The sequence below is a fragment of the Festucalex cinctus genome, chromosome 1 (genome assembly GCF_051991245.1).
Source record: "Festucalex cinctus isolate MCC-2025b chromosome 1, RoL_Fcin_1.0, whole genome shotgun sequence".
Lineage (NCBI taxonomy): Eukaryota > Metazoa > Chordata > Actinopteri > Syngnathiformes > Syngnathidae > Festucalex > Festucalex cinctus.
The window spans coordinates 17,351,308-17,367,475 of NC_135411.1; the positions used below are offsets into that span (position 1 = coordinate 17,351,308).

The following is a 16,168-nucleotide window of genomic DNA, read 5'->3' on the forward strand; positions in this document are numbered from 1 at the left end:
CCTACTGCCCAAAGCCAGCTGAGATAGGCGCCAGCACCCCCGTGACCCGTGTGAGGAATAAGGGGTGAAGAAGATGCATTATTAGGGATGGGCGAATACCGATACAGTATCGGTATCAGGTTGATACCCAACGGGCAATCTCTTGTGGTCGTTGTACAAATTAGAAGAATAGAAAATTGATATTAATTTCATGCAATTTTAAGGGAAATGCTGTAGGTTTTTCTTTAAAATTATTTCATTGTTTTTGGGTGAAATTTTATGTATGAAAAATACTAGTGGTATCGGTACGTGGTATCTATCAGTGACAAGAGTTGAGTACTCGTCCTGGTATCGGTCTGAAAAAAAGTGGTACCAAACATCCCTAGTCATTGTCATTTCTCAAGGGGAGTTTCAGTGATATTATTTATTTGTTGTTGCTGCACTATTACACTGTAAAAACGTTTTCCTTTTAACCAAAAGTCAGAAACTATAAATGACACTTTTACAGTAAATGTATACTGTAGTGTACTATTTTTTTAAAAGACTTTTTTTTAGGCCCATGATGATATGTTCAGATACACTTAATGCTTTATGACTTAGAATGCCAATAATAATGTTTCAGTAACAATTATTATTGGCATAAATAAACTTTCTCGTCAGTGCCCTCATATGGAAACTCTGGTCCCAAGACTTTTTCCTTGTCCAAAATTCAAATATTATTGTGTGACTGGATGCGAGCAGGAACAGGAAGTGATCATCACATTCAGCAAATGCGACTGTTTTAATGACGGAAAAGGGTGTAGGTGGCAGACAAGGAAGGGAGAGGAAGGGGACGCTGTGTGGACAGTCCCATTATTATCGTCGTCTTGAGAATTAACGTCGGCCTCGCACTGCGCACGCGTGATCCCAGCTGAGCCTGAGCCCCGCGAAGAGCCGCTAAGTTGCGAGTGGACGTCGCTCCCTCATCACATTTTTTTTGGTGTGTGTAAACTGATGTAGCTCCTCGTGCCTTTTTGTGGATAAAGTGCGCTCTGCCCCACCTCCCAAGGAGGAAAAAACAAACAAAAAAACAGCACTCTACATCTTCAGTTTATGAATGGCCCCGACATGGAGGAAGCGCCGTTTGAGAAAGTCCGAAGCAGGCGGAAGAGAAGTCCGTGTCCGCCGGGCTTCCCCGTGAGCAGCATCGCCTGCGAGGACGAGTTCGACTGCAAGGAGCTGGAGTCCCTGTTCCAAAACTACAACCTGAAGCTGGAGCAGACGTCCACGCTCAAGGCGCTCGCCGTGCTCATCTTCATGTCGTCGGCGCTGGCCGGCGCGGAGCTCCTGGGCGGCCCCGGCCACCTCACCATCTCCAAAGGCTCGCACCCGGTGCACTGCGTCGTCTTCACGTCGCTCTTCATCGTCACCAACGTCAAGTACCTGCAGGTGACCCAGTTGCAGCAGATCGTCAACCTGAGCCTGCTCTTCGGCTTCACCTTCGCCTTCCTTTGCTGTCCCTTCTCGCTGGGCGCCGCCGGCTCGGAGACGCAGACGTCGCCCGACCAGGGCGTGTGGCAGCTGGTCCTGGTCACCTTCGTCGCCTACGCGCTGCTGCCCGTCCGGACCCTGCTGGCGGTGCTCTTCGGGCTCATGGTGTCCGTGTCGCACCTCATTGTGACGGCCACTTCCGTCAGGACGCAGAAACTGTGGCGGACGGTGAGTACACAACACGCACACTCATGTACAAAACAAAAACGTATACAAACAGCACTCACGCTCACGACAGGAAACTAAACTCACACTTGTACGTTCACATTTACATGTTGCCTACATTTATCAAAACATCGAATGAGTATTAGTCACATGTACATTTGCACATACTTATTGAGTGGGATGAGGGCTGACTTATTTTTTTTTCATCATCCAGAGGCGATTCTAGGATCAGTGGTTTAGGGGTGCTCGGGTAGGCTACTAAAAATGGGGGGTTCTTGGTGAGGGTATGTGATATGTAGCTTGTCGTGGTTTGGGGGTACTGAAATTAACTAAATGAAACACACAACACATCAAATATAATAACTAGGGGTGTGAATTGCCTAGTACCTGACGATTCGATTCGTATCACGATTCACAGGTCACGATTCGATTCGATACCGATTAATCCCGATACGAATTTATAAGTCGATTGTTGCGATTTTTTTTCATTCAAATTTAGAAAATACTAATCAGTAAGCTTGTAGAGTGTAAGATTTATATGAAAATGTATTATTTATTTATCTGAAATTTCAGTCTTATAGAGGTTGTAATCTGTTTCATGTTTGAACAGCATTAAAATAAAATATTAAGGCTTAATGTTCCGTTCATATAACATTCTTCCATGCTCAAGGTGTGAATCCTAAAAAAAAAAAAAAAAAAAAAATAAAAAAAAAATTAAATAAAAAAAAATCGATTCTGCCCTTATTGAATCGATTCGAGAATCGCGCGATGTAGTATCGCGATATATCGCCGAATCGATTTTTTTTTAACACCCCTAATAATAACAGACATTAAATTAATACATAATGTTTGTTTTTTACGGAAGCATAGAGCTGCCATTGTGGAGTAAACATTTTTGGCTGGTCTGTATGTTCGAACATACTTGCAAATATGTTCGAACATACTCACAAATACGTTTGAACATACTCGCAAATATGTTCGAACGTACTTGTAGGCTACACGCTACAAAGTTAGCATACCTTCCCATAATGCCATGTGGTATTATTTGCGCATGCGCGAGTGGAAAAAAATGATGAACCTAAATCATGCACGGCAGACCGAATAAATCATTTTTTGTTTACTTAATTTTCTAATGAATTGGTAATGTGGCCCACATGCCTAAAAAAAATGTGGTTTTGTTTTCACTCGCGCATGCGCAAATAATACCTCGTGACATTATGGGAAGGTATGCTAACTTTGTGGCATGTAGCCTAAATGTACGTTCAACATATTTGCGACTATGTTCGAACATGTTTGCGAGTATGTTCGAACGTATTTGTGAGTATATTCGAACGTATTTGCGAGTATGTTCAAACATATTTCAATACGTTTGAACATATTTGCGAGTATGTTCGAACATATTTCAATACGTTTGAACATATTTGCGAGTATGTTCGAACATATTTGCGAGTACGTTCGAACATACTCGCCAGCCAAAAATGTTTACTCCACATTGGCAGCTCTAAGCTTCCGTAGTTGTTGACTATACTTGTCTGTACTGTTATAAAACATGTACATTAACATATACATAAAAAAAAAAAACAAATGTACTTGGATCTACAAAATAATATTAATGCATGTACAATGGGTGAAATTCAGACATCATATAAAACATTAACAAAACAAATTGACTTTAGCGCTGTTTGTGTCTGCTTTTTTACATCTTAGCTTTAAAGCGATACAACTCTTGTTAATCATTTTCCAGTATTGGATTAGGCATTGTGTACGAAGAATAAAAGTGCAAATATCTTCCGCATCTTATTCCCTGAATTTTATTTTAAACCAACTAAGTGTCCGAATTTGATCATACGGTGTGGGATGCCATGTTCCTGGTCACGTGATCGTGATGACGTATCCCGTGGGTAACTGCAAGCCGTCTTCGTTCATTTCATTGGGAATTTGCTGACGTAATGAGTGAGAAAATGACGTCCTGGATCCCAAATACTGTTCAGAGTAAAGTCCTCAACACGTCCGGTTTCATGTCATTCCGTGTGGGGGTGGGCGCTCCTAATATCAGCTAAAATGTGCTTAGCACACGACATGTAGCTTCGTCAAGTCACCCGGATGTTTACCATCCACTTGGACTCGCCGACGGCTGGATCTGCCAGTTTTATCCGGCTTTCGGCTGGAAACAAATCTTTGGCGTGTCCTCCATGGCTGTACTGCTTTTGAAGAAGTGCTTCTTTGCTCTAAGGCGAAATCCAACCTTTCATGTCCACAGTTGGACGCGATAATTCCTTGTGAATTCTTTGTTGTCATTCATTCAACGTGTATTTTACGCACGCGATACGTCAACACTTTTCCCCCTGATTAGCAACATGATTGTGAAGCAAAAAAGCAGACTACGAATGAAAATGATGTGTTGGTGTTGAGTGGTAGAAAGTCGGAAACGTTTCGCATATCCATGTGAAAGTAAGGAGCACTTTCACTCGACTATACGTACCCTGTGACTGAACTCAAGGAGGACTACGCGTTCCGCTTTGCTGTCTGCGCTTGTAAGCAAAAGCAGAGGTGGAAGGGACTGAGGTGGATCAAACCATTTTCAATCAAATGGGGTGGGTGGAATGTGTTTTTGTTGTTTAAATATTACTTTGAAACTATGGTTTATATGGTATATGGTTTATATATATATATATATATATATATATAGCTATGCGTCTAGGTTATTAACTCATTTGCTCCCAATAACGTGTAAATACGTTTTTTCAATGTTTTAAGTGTTCCAAAGACGTATTTATCCGTTTTTATTTTTTATTTTTTTATTTTATTTTTTTATGCTAGAGCATACAAAAGGCTTTGATGCAGCCTCTCAACTGCAAAAAACGGTTTCAGATATGGTAGTTATTACACAAACGGCCAGCAGGTGGCAGCAGAGCAAGAGATCAACCAGAGCCTGTTATGGGGGGCCGGGGTAGCCGGCGAGAGTGGATCCCAGAATACGCAGACCAGAGGAAGGATGATAAGGAATTTATTCCGCTGAGATGCGCGGAAACAAACAACCGAAAAAGCTGGTCAGACAACCAGTACAAAAACAACTCAACCGAAAACACTTGCAAAAGGCAAGGAGAAAAATAGTGATTAACGAAAAACACTTGCTTACAAAAAGCAAGGATTCACAACAAACATCATACAACACGAAATAGAAAGTTTAACTTAAGAAAACGTGGCCAACAGCGCACACGTAAAAGGTAACACTACAAGTCTAGGTGAGAGAACGGAAACTAAAATCCAAACATTTTACAAAGTACAACAAAGGGCGACGTAGTAATACATGACACGTGAAAAACTATGAAAGACTATGAAAAACGCTCGAATAAACACTTGGCAGCACAGCAGTGAGCAAGATGAATAATCTGGCAGTCAGCAGTAGTGGCGCAGTGGCTTTTAAAGTCCATTGATTGTCCACGAGGAACAGGTGCGGTCATTAAGGTGGGAAACGCCCACCAATCACTTGGGTGCTGGAAAGAAACAAACAGAGGCCTGAGAGCCAAACCATGACAGAGCCACGTAGAAAAAAAGCTAAATTACTTACAATTTTAAATAGATTTGCGAAAACTGATGAAACTTAGCTCTGTTCTAATGCTAATTGCTGCAAAACGGAAACAGATAGAAACATACTTTTTTTTCCTGATGAAAGAAGAGACTTTAATCTTGCTTTTATAGCAATAGAACACAATATTCTGTGGGCCTTGCAAAATCAGTCAAAATCCAGTAAAACAGCCGGGAGCGAACGGGATTGCTTCTGTGAAAATGGCTGGGAGTGAATGAGTTAAAAAGAACACACACTAAAAATATATCTTCATATATACCGTACTCTAAAAATTTGGGGGTGCTATTTTTCACTTTGGGGTGCCGAAGCACCCCCAAAAATGGGCTAAATACCGCGTATGATCATCACTTTGGAGTGGCAAGGGGCTGGGTGTGTTCAAGAACCCGCCCCGCTGCAGGTTTTCCAGAGGCGGTCCTACGGGAGGCAAAGGTCAAGGAGTGTGCAGTTGTCCCACCGCCCTCTCCTGAGGCTCTGCGTCACTGTCACAGCCCCGTGTCGCCTTGACAGCTTCGACATCTCCATGTACTACTGTGGATCTTTTTCATTTTTTTTTGAGGAGGTGACCTTCCTTGCATTTGAAATGAGCCCTGCTGCTGTTTTTTGCCGATGTTATATCAATAGTTACTGTCTTCTTATTGGGTCAGGGTTCACTGCGTACTCGCAAGGGAACGCATGCAGTGACGGAAGCTGCCACCAGTTCGCTCTTTCCTGGCGAGTTGCGAATGTGATTTCACTGTACGTCTTTGCAATATACAAGAGCTATACAAGTCATATTGTATTTACATTTGAACGTCTTTTTTGTATGCACAAATAAATACAGGGTCATTTATCACTATTTGAACTTGATTCGTTCCGGGAGGTGATTGACTCTTGCGACTGCGGAGAACCTTGAACAAAAGCTTCTTTCATCTGAAATGTGAAAATATATCACTTGACTTCAAACGGTTCAGTACAAATACAAGCAGTTGCTCTTCTATTGTATTTGTGTCCAGCAACAGCACGAGTGGCTTTATCATTCTGGTCGCTTCTCTTTGGCTATCGTTCCGTTTCATGTGGCAATCATTGAATCACGGGCGAGTCAAACTTGTTGACTTCACACAGAAACATTTATGATGGTAAATATTGAACAGGGTTAACATTTACAGATGTTGTCCCTGATCGTTTTCCGATCGGGTAGCGGGGAAAAAAAAAATCACTCTACCCACACTATAAAATTATCTGGGATCCAGGATAATCTTTTTGAGATATCCGATAATCACATTTTTGCTGGCTTTGATTACAAAGGAAAGGAAAATGTTTTGTTTGTGGCAAATGTTTTATTTGCGGCAAATGTCTGATAGTTGACTTTATTTTAACTGATGATTTGTTTGAGGCAATTGTCTAATGTTTGGTTTTATTTGTTTTATTTGAACTGATGCAATCGGCTTGTAACTATGTGATGTCAAGAATCTTTTATCTCTCTATATGGTTAGAAGCCAGTCAGCAGCGAATCAGATACCAATCAGCAGCGAATCAGATAAATCCAGGTCAGTCCTGTCTCAGCTCCTTATATGGTGAGGAGCCAATCAGCAGTGAATCAGATCAATCCATGTCAGTCCTGTTTCAGTGACCTATCAGGGTTACCCACATGTCTAGCCTCAACCAATGAGATCGATTCACTGTCTATTTAAGCTATCTGAGAACTGTGTGTGCTGCCGGATTATTAACTCTGCTCCATCTGTGCTACTTCGCAGCCCAAGAGGGCTTGCCGTCTTGTGACTCTCGATGCATTCTTGTTGTTTTTCGTTTAGTCAAGTTATGTGAATAAATAGTCAAAACCTTATTTGTGTCTGCGCTCTGCGATCCAACCCTTCAGCACACAACAAATTTGGTCCATCATCAGTTATCATCACTTATACTGCCATTTTTACATTGGAAATTAACACTCTACAATTGTATACATTGAGTAGAGTAAATTTTACTCTAAACAAATCCTGTGTTCCCACTCTAAACACAGTAAAATTTATACTTGCACGAGAGTAAAATATTTAGAGTAAATTTTACTCAAAGTATTTTTAGTGTGTACTTCAGAATTTGCCTATCACATGAAAAAAAAAAATATATATATATTTTTCACTGAGGAATTCAAAGTAATTTTTCCAATGAGAGATTTTAACTAAATTTTACTAGTTTATTTAAAAACAAACAAAAAGAAAGTTGCACAAGGGTTGAGGAACGAACTCACGACCTTTAGCTTGGGAGAATTCCACTCTACCACCTGAGCTATGCCATTCCTACTGCTTGCTTATATCCAAACGGAGACCAAAAACAGTTTTTAGCTTAGGGAGTAGATTGGCTGCATCCCAACCTGAAGTTGCGGGTTTGTTCCTTAACCCTTTAGTGACTTTTTTAAAATGATTTAAAAAATTTTTTTTACTGTCTTCCAAGTGTAAATTTTACTCTATTTAGCGTGGGAGTAAATAGACTCTGTTTCGAGTAAAATTTACTCTACAGAATTTACTGTGAATATTTGTCTTATATAGTTCTATTACTGCAAATATTGATGATAGCCATAACTGCATAACACTAAAAGAAGATATTAGGAGGGGACAATGTTAGTGTTATTACGATACATAAAAAAACAAGACATCAAGTCACTTATTAGCCTTTCACGCCCACCAGGGTTGGTGCAGGTGTGGTCCGTGTGTTCCGGGGTCATGCCAAGGGGCTCATCTCCAAGCTTAATGGATTAGCTCTCCCTCTCTATTTATCTGCGGCCAACACTGTCCTTCACACGGCTGCCGAGGCATCTCGTCGGCCGCAGCGACGCGGAGGAGGGGAAACAATCTCCTCGGCAAATACGCTGTCATCGGCCGAGCGCGTGATGAACTGATCGAATCTCAATTTGCTTTTCCCCCCCGAGAAGCGCACGTGGCGTCCGCGTGCTCAGGCAACAATGTTCCGCCGTGTCTGACTGACTGACTGATGTGAATGTACACGAAAGCAGGGGCAGGGGGTAACCAAGTACAAATATGTTATTATTGCACTTGAGTAGAGTTTGTAGGTATCTGCACTTCTAAAACTGCTGGGTCCAACATATAGCTAACCCACACTCTGAAAACAGTTGGGGCCAAAAACAGACCAATCCACTACTTGGCTCAATTTGGCCCATATTTATAGGCTGTTTTGCACAAAACAATAAAAAAAATAATAATTGTGCTGTGTGTTTGATCCAAATTTGGGGTTGTTTTATGCAAAACGACCTAATTTGGGTCAAAAATGGACCAATCCGCTTCTTTGGCCAGTTTTACCCAACTTTATGGGTTATTTTGTACAAAACAACAGAATTTTCTGCAATGTTTTGGACAATGCGATCCAATTTTTGCATTGTTGTATACCAAATGAGCCAAATTTTGGGGGTTGATTTGTGCAAAACAACCCCGTAAATTGGGTCATTGGGCCATTTCTGACCCAAATTGGGTTATATTTGACATAACTGTTTTAAGTGTTTGGTCAAAAAAAAGGACCAACCCAACTTTTCGTGTTCATAGAATAACCCACAAAACAGCCCCCAAAATTTGGTGGTTTTCTACAAAGCAACCCTCCCAAATTGAGTTGTTTTGTAAATAAACAACCCAAACAGTTTTGGGACAGTCCCGTTTTTATCCTAATTTGTTTATTTCGATCCAACTATTTTTAGAGTGCCTCATGGGATCATAAATGGACCATGCCAATGCTGGGTTATTTCCACCCAGCCCCAGTACATTGGATTGAGTATTGGACCCAGCACATTGGGTCAAGATTTTGATCCATAATAGAGGGGTACAAACAACCCATGCTGATGAGTTGAAACTACCAAGAAATCGTCTACCGGTATAGCTATGGTTAAGAATAATACTAATTTTAGTGCCAACATTTCCAAGAACAAGAAGCACCTTTTCCCTGGCAGGGGTCACCTACTTGGTCAAAATAATTAACCGAGGGTAAAAGCAACCCAGTCTGCTCAAAATCTACACATACGATTGTGTAGTTTCGGAAAACAAACAAACGTGTACTTTACTTATTCTTCTGACAACTTTCTACTTTTACTTACCACATTTGAAAACAGTGTAAATGTAAAATGTTTTTTAAATTTAATATAATATAATATAAATAGATTCTGTACTTTTTTACTTTTACTAATGTATAGTTGAATCAGCACTTCTACTTTTCCACATCTTTGTTTTCTTTATGCACAAGTATCTGTACTTCTACTTACGTTTAGCACGTGAGTACTTTTGCCATCACAGTGTTATGGTGCCAAAAAATTCCAGAGTTCCATTATAGCTTTTAAACATGTCTCGAGTTGAATGGTTAAAAAATGACTGGTGTGGTGCGTAGTTTTCAGACTTGCCCTACTTCTGCTCCTGCTGGCAGAATGTCGCTCCACTCCTTCATTTCCAGCCATTCTCCTCTGGGGCTGATTCATATCCCCCAGGGTAACAGTCACACGGTTTCTCCCTCCCCATCATTCTTATTTGTATGCCTCACCAGTAGCTCGGGCCTGCTGAAGTTCACAGTTTGTGTCAAATCCCTCCCAGGCTTGTCGTTTCAAAGTATTTTGCGAGGAAGAGACTGCACAAAAAGTGTATTTTCTCTGGCGCTACAGCTGAATGTGCTGTGAGGAGCTGTCCTTAGTGCTGAACTAGCCTGCAACCGCTCTGCTCTGCATCCTTCGCTGTCAGAAAAATGATTACGGCAGGAGTTCCTCAAAAGGCATGCTCTCTGTGAATGTCGGCATGGCTATTGGACTAGAAGTCATTCACATGGGAAGAAGGGCAAGGAGAAGAGTTTTCAACCACAACGTACTTAGTAGCTAAGAGTAAACCTAGCTTCTAATATTTCTTCTTCTGGCTACTGCTTTTCTTTTACCTATTCCTTTCTTCCTCTTCTACACCAGCTACTCTTCTTCTTCTTCTTCTTCTTCTTCTTCTTCTTCTTCTTCTGCTATGCTTCTACTATTTCTTCTCCAACAAATTTTTGTACTTCTACTTCTTCTGTTACTTTTTACGAACTAGCGAGTAAGCCTAGTTTTGACTATTTTGTCTTCTACTACATTTTCTACTACTACTACTACTACTACTACTTCTTCTTACTCGCTAGCAGTAGCCTAGCATCTACTATTTCTTCTTCTACAACTTATTGTACGTTTACTACTTCTACTACCTGTTGTACTCCTACTTCTTACTAGCTAACGGTAAGTCTAGCTTCTACTTGTTCATCTTCTGCTTCGACTACATTTTCTTCTTTTTCTTATAGTAATACTACTACTTACTACTATACTACTTACTATTTCTACTACTACTACTACTACTACTACTACTACTACTACTACTTCTTACTCGCTAGCAGTAGCCTAGCATCTACTATTTCTTCTTCTACAACTTCTTGTACTTTTACTACTTCTACTACCTGTTGTACTTCTACTTCTTACTAGCTAACGGTAAGTCTAGCTTCTACTTGTTTATCTTCTGCTTCGACTACATTTTCTTCTTTTTCTTATAGTAATACAGTACTACTTACTACTATACTAATATTTCTACTACTACTAATGCCTCCATTTCTTACTAGCTAACAGAAAGCCTAGCTTTGACTATTTTGTCTTCGACTACATTTTCTTCTACTACTACTACTACTACTACTACTTCTTCTTCTTCTTACTCGCTAGCAGTAGCCTAGCATGTACTATTTCTTCTTCTACAACTTCTTGTACTTTTACTACTTCTACTTCCTCTTGTACTTCTACTTCTTACTAGCTAACGGTAAGGCTAGCTTCTACTTTTTCATCTTCTGCTTCGACTACATTTTCTTTTTCTTATAGTAATACAGTACTACTTACTACTATAGTACTATTTCTACTACTACTAATGCCTCTATTTCTTACTAGCTAACAGAAAGCCTAGCTTCTATTGTTGTTGTTGTTTTTGTTGTTGTTGTTGTTGTTGTTGTTCCTCTTCTTCTTCTTCTTCTTCTTCTTCTTCTATGCTTCATAATAATGAGTATGTAACATGTTGTTGGGATAGGCCCCTCCTTTTGTCCATGCAGGTGTCATATTCGATTAATGCTGAGAAGTTAACATAGTGTGACTGCAGCTCAACTTTCCATAGCCGTGTGATGTTAGTCTTCTTTAGACAGCAAACTAGTTGGGATTTTAATGGCGAGGACAATCTATAGGAATGTTCTGAATTCCTATTTTCATGCAAGTATCATATTGAGCAAGGACTGGGAGTTGTTGTATTTCAGTCTCCATAGCTGATGTTTCGTAGCTACTTCTTTAGACTGAAATTTAGTTGAGGCATGAATCAACCGTACCTCTTTTGGTTGCAGCCAAGTACTGCACACCGACTTGCCTCCATTGCTGCAACACATGAATAGTCAACCATCAATTCCACACAATCGCCAAATGGATCCATTATTAAAAGGATGGCGGTATTATCTGCATATTCAGAACTTCCTGTGGTGTATTTAGTAAGAATGATGTTATATCTGTTGTGTTGTCATAGTGTGGAAGTCTCACAACTTCAAGCAGTTCAAATGTACTGCAACAACACACAATTCCAAAGCAAACACCCAATTAATATATACAGTTACTTTGTAATGACATCCATTAAAACGGACGCTTCGTCAATGCAATTTACAAATAAAACAACTGTTATTGCCTCGCTCATAATTCCTCCGCAGAATGAGTTTATAAAAATGTCAGTGCACATGTCCTTGTGGACGGCGGTGATATGGATGCACTAACTCCAGTTATTGCAGTTTGAAGGCTGGCCACAAAAGAGCGTCCGCATCCTTTGTGGTGAAATACGTCCATACTTATTCACTGCACGTGTGTGGTTCTGGAGGTGTATTTATTAGGGCTGGGAATCTTTGACTGTCGCACGATTCGATTCGATTACGATTTTTGGGTCTATGATTCGATTCAGAATCGATTTTCGATTCAAAATTATTTGATTGACAAATGATTTCTGCTTCAATTTACAGATATGCACAACATTGTCATGATGTACTCCAGTCGGCTTTGCAAGACAAAATGACAACTAGACATTAAAATGTCTTTTTTTTTTTTTTACTTTTATTAATTTTGTATTGTAAGTGCCTTTTTTTTCCACAAAAACAGCATGTGGGCTACAACTGCCTTTTCCCCTTCTTCTTCATTTCTAATTTAAATAAAATCGATTTTTGGATATTAATATCGATTCGATTCAATTAACTCATTCACTGCCAGGACATTTTCGCTGTTTTACTGGATTTTGACTGATTTTGCAAGGCCCATAGCATATTGTGTCCTATTGCTATAAAAACATGGAACCTACCAAAAGAAAGATTAAAGTCTCTTCCTTCATCAGGAAAAAAAGTGTATTTCTAGCTGTTTCCATTTTACATCAATTAGCATTAGAACATGGCTAAGTTTCATCATTATTCACAAATCTGTTTAAAATAGTGGGGAAAAGAGCTTTTTCACCTCTTATACTCTGCTGCCATCTGCTGGCCGTTTTTGTAATAACTACCATTGCTTCAAGCATTCTCTTCAGTTCAGAGGTTGCATCAAAGCCAAAACGTATAATTACATCTTTGGGAGCATGGTAATATTTAAAACAGAACGTATTTATACGTTTTGGGGAGTAAATGAGTTAATGAATTAGAATCTCAATTCTTTTATGAATCGATTTTTTGGCACACCCCTAGTATTTATTGTGAGACAAATCAGCACTAATGTGGCATTATGGCCAAGTTATGCATTGAAGTAATTCATTGTGAATTTTGTTTCTTGTTAAAGTGAATATTAATGATGAATGACCTAGAAATATGCTGATAAATTCCTTTTGCACCATGAATACTTGGGTATCAACGATGTCACACTGCGAAAGTGAATGTGCGGATCTTGTTTGGTTGATGTTCAGTCAACCAACCTTGGTGGAATGAGGGGTGAGGGGGGGGGGACCAAGGTTGAAAGCAGCCATGCTGGTGTGCGGTCATCCGCTGTGATGGATGAAGCAGCTCACACATCCACTCATGCTTTAATGTCGCAATCCCGTATACTGTATACACTATGGGCGAAATTTACATATTCACATTTTACTCTCTTCCAAGTATAAAGTTTACTCTGTTCAGACTGGGGCCAAATATCATCTTTGTCAGACTAAAATTTACTCTACAAAATTTACTGTGTACATCTGCATAATCATTTTTAAGTTTCCACAGCATCCCTTCACCTTCTTCTGAGCGTATAAAGTAGCATTTTGTTTTTCCTATTTTTGTGTTGGTAGCTGGTGGCCAACACGGTGCTGTTCACCAGCGTCAACCTGTCGGGCCTGTTTGTGCGCATCCTGACGGAGCGAGCGCAGAGGAAGGCCTTCCTGCAGGCGCGCAACTGCATAGAGGAGCGACTTCGCATGGAGGACGAGAATGAGAAACAGGTGCAAAAACTCTTAGACGCTGTAGAATCAAAAAGAGTACAGTTTGGCGGAATTGAATAGGAAATATCGAGACTATGTATACGTTTGCAACACCAGGCAAAAATTACAAATAGTTCGATTCCCGAGTAGAGAATCACAAATATGGGGGACTGTAAATGCGTGCAGATGTAAATGGCAAAATATTCTAACATTGATGGTGTTTTTGTTTTTCCTGCATCCAGGAGCGCCTCCTGATGAGTTTGCTGCCCAGGAACGTCGCCATGGAGATGAAGGAGGACTTCCTGAAGCCGCCAGAAAGGATCTTTCACAAGATCTACATCCAGCGCCACGACAACGTCAGGTAAAATTCACGCTCGGCTCCATGCAGCTCCACTGCTATCGAAAAGAACCCGCGTGATTTTTTTTCTTTTTTTTTTTTGGTACCCGGTCAGCTGGGGTTCAAAGCAGAACTACATGGGCGAATGTAAACCACTACTTTTTGGTCATTTACAGTATACGGTGAACATTCCAGATCCACCTGCAGTAAGTGAAAATCCACAATATAGTGACACCATATAAAAACACATTTTGTATCATTTTAACTAGGGTTGACCGCTATTGGATTTAAGGGGCAGATTCCGATATTTGGCAGTATAAAATTTTGATAACCAATTAATCAACTGATTAATAAAAATATATATGTAACTTGACTAAGTGCAATTTCTGTAGAAATTGCGTGGGAATGCTGAAAGCTAAATGCTAAGCTGAATGCTTATGAAGTAAATTGAAAGATAAATTATGTGAAAATTACAAAGTTTTAATTGAAGTTGAAAGATAAATGTATAAAAAGAAAACTTGAACTGCAATCTGTCTAAGGTGGGATTTAATCATTTCAGAGAAATTATAACCCATTTACTGACACGACAGTCAGTTGGTATCGAGCCATCGAATGTACTAAAATGTGGTCCAGGCGGGGTTTGATCCAGGTCCTCTGTGGTCGAGGCAATTCCTCTAAGGACTGAGATCATTTGCCTTGTTCAGATTCATGGCTAATAGTGTATTTATTTAGAAAAGTGTCATCTGAAACAGCAAGCCAACATGCATTTAATCATTACAGCAACATTATAATCCATTTCCACATACATTTAATAATTTCAGTGAAATTGTAATGCATTTCCTGATATGAGAGTCACTTGGTATACATTTATATCACTACGCATAATTGCCATGGATATATTTGCAATGTACAGTTGGAGGTGGGATTCGAACAAGTGCACCACTAAGCAGTGTCAGAGAGCTGGTAATGATGATCTGTTATATGTATGGAAGTGGGCGTGGAAAGTGAGACTTAGAAAAAGTTCAATGTCATTCACATTGAAAATGCATGGGGAAAAGTTGATATTTAACGTTAAACTGTGCGAGCACTGTAAGTAATGTGGAATCAGATGATATATACCCTGGAGGCCTTAGGAATTTTTTAAGCAAGTTGATATTTGAACGGTGTAAATCGGAAGTATTATGTGGGAGATGTTTCTCGGCAAAAAAGTGAGGAGAATACAAATCCGAATAACATATGTGGGATGCTTTCAGCGTTCCCACAACAAATAAAATAACACATTTTTGGTCTCTTAATGATAAAACAATGATATAAGTTACAGGCAGAAAAAGTGACATTTTTTATATGACTTTGTCCTTTAGTTTTTGCAACTTTACAACAGAAAGAAAAATCTGTTTATTTGCATGCATGTCTTTGAATGTTATCTTTGCCTTATGTTTTAATGTGTTAATATGTAAAAAAAAAAATAACCAAAGATATCGATTTTACAAGTGCTAATATCAGGTGATATTCTGTTGAAGTTTATTTTTAAAACTTACACATAAAACTAAAGAGAGTTAGTCATTGATAGTGGACACCAAATTGTTTCATCAAACCATTTACAGTAAAATAAATGGAAGTCTGCTAGCTAGCTTGTTTCAATGGGAAATGAAATAGAAGGCCTAACAGAAATTAGCATAGCTGTGACGGTGATTAAGCTTAGCTTACTTAGCTCACAAACCTAGCATGCAACAATTCTCACAAGAATAATTATATTCTGTCTGCTCTATGAGAATGACTATTTTTCTTGATCTTGATTACATTGCACCTCTTGCAGCGTCACGACACAATGTGGTGCTACATTGACGGTGCAAAACTCTTTGGACTTGAAAGATATGAGCACTTAAAAATACGCCTTAATGTGCGGCGGAAATGATCAAAATGACAAAATTGCTTTCAGTTTGTCGCGGTTTGGAAGTGGGAAACCGAAACGATTGTGGCAGTGGAAAAGCAGCGTCAGATATGATCGTACGTGCATATCACCGTGACCTTGATCATCAGAGCCGTCTGGGCCCTCCAAGGAAATGCACCAGAGACACATTGAAAACTTGCTTTTGGGAGATGTCTGCCCACTAGCATAAAAACTGCCTTTGTGCATTTAAACATTTGCCA

General features: G+C 39.7%; 1 protein-coding gene across 3 annotated transcripts in view; it reads left to right on the forward strand.

Moving 5' to 3' along the window:
* Window positions 1–826: 826 nt before the first annotated feature.
* LOC144017996 (adenylate cyclase type 1-like) overlaps window positions 827–16,168 on the forward strand; it is a 63,503-nt gene continuing 48,161 nt past the window's right edge. For 2 of the 3 annotated variants that reach the window (XR_013283319.1, XM_077520062.1), the window contains exons 1-3: window positions 827–1,677; window positions 13,552–13,701; window positions 13,923–14,041. Coding sequence is in view for 2 of the 3 variants with exons in the window: in XM_077520062.1 (XP_077376188.1) it covers window positions 1,072–1,677; window positions 13,552–13,701; window positions 13,923–14,041 (875 nt within the window). In the remaining variant the exon portion in view is untranslated. The remainder of the gene's footprint in view (window positions 1,678–13,551; window positions 13,702–13,922; window positions 14,042–16,168) is intronic. The other variant, XM_077520050.1, reaches the window with a different exon arrangement.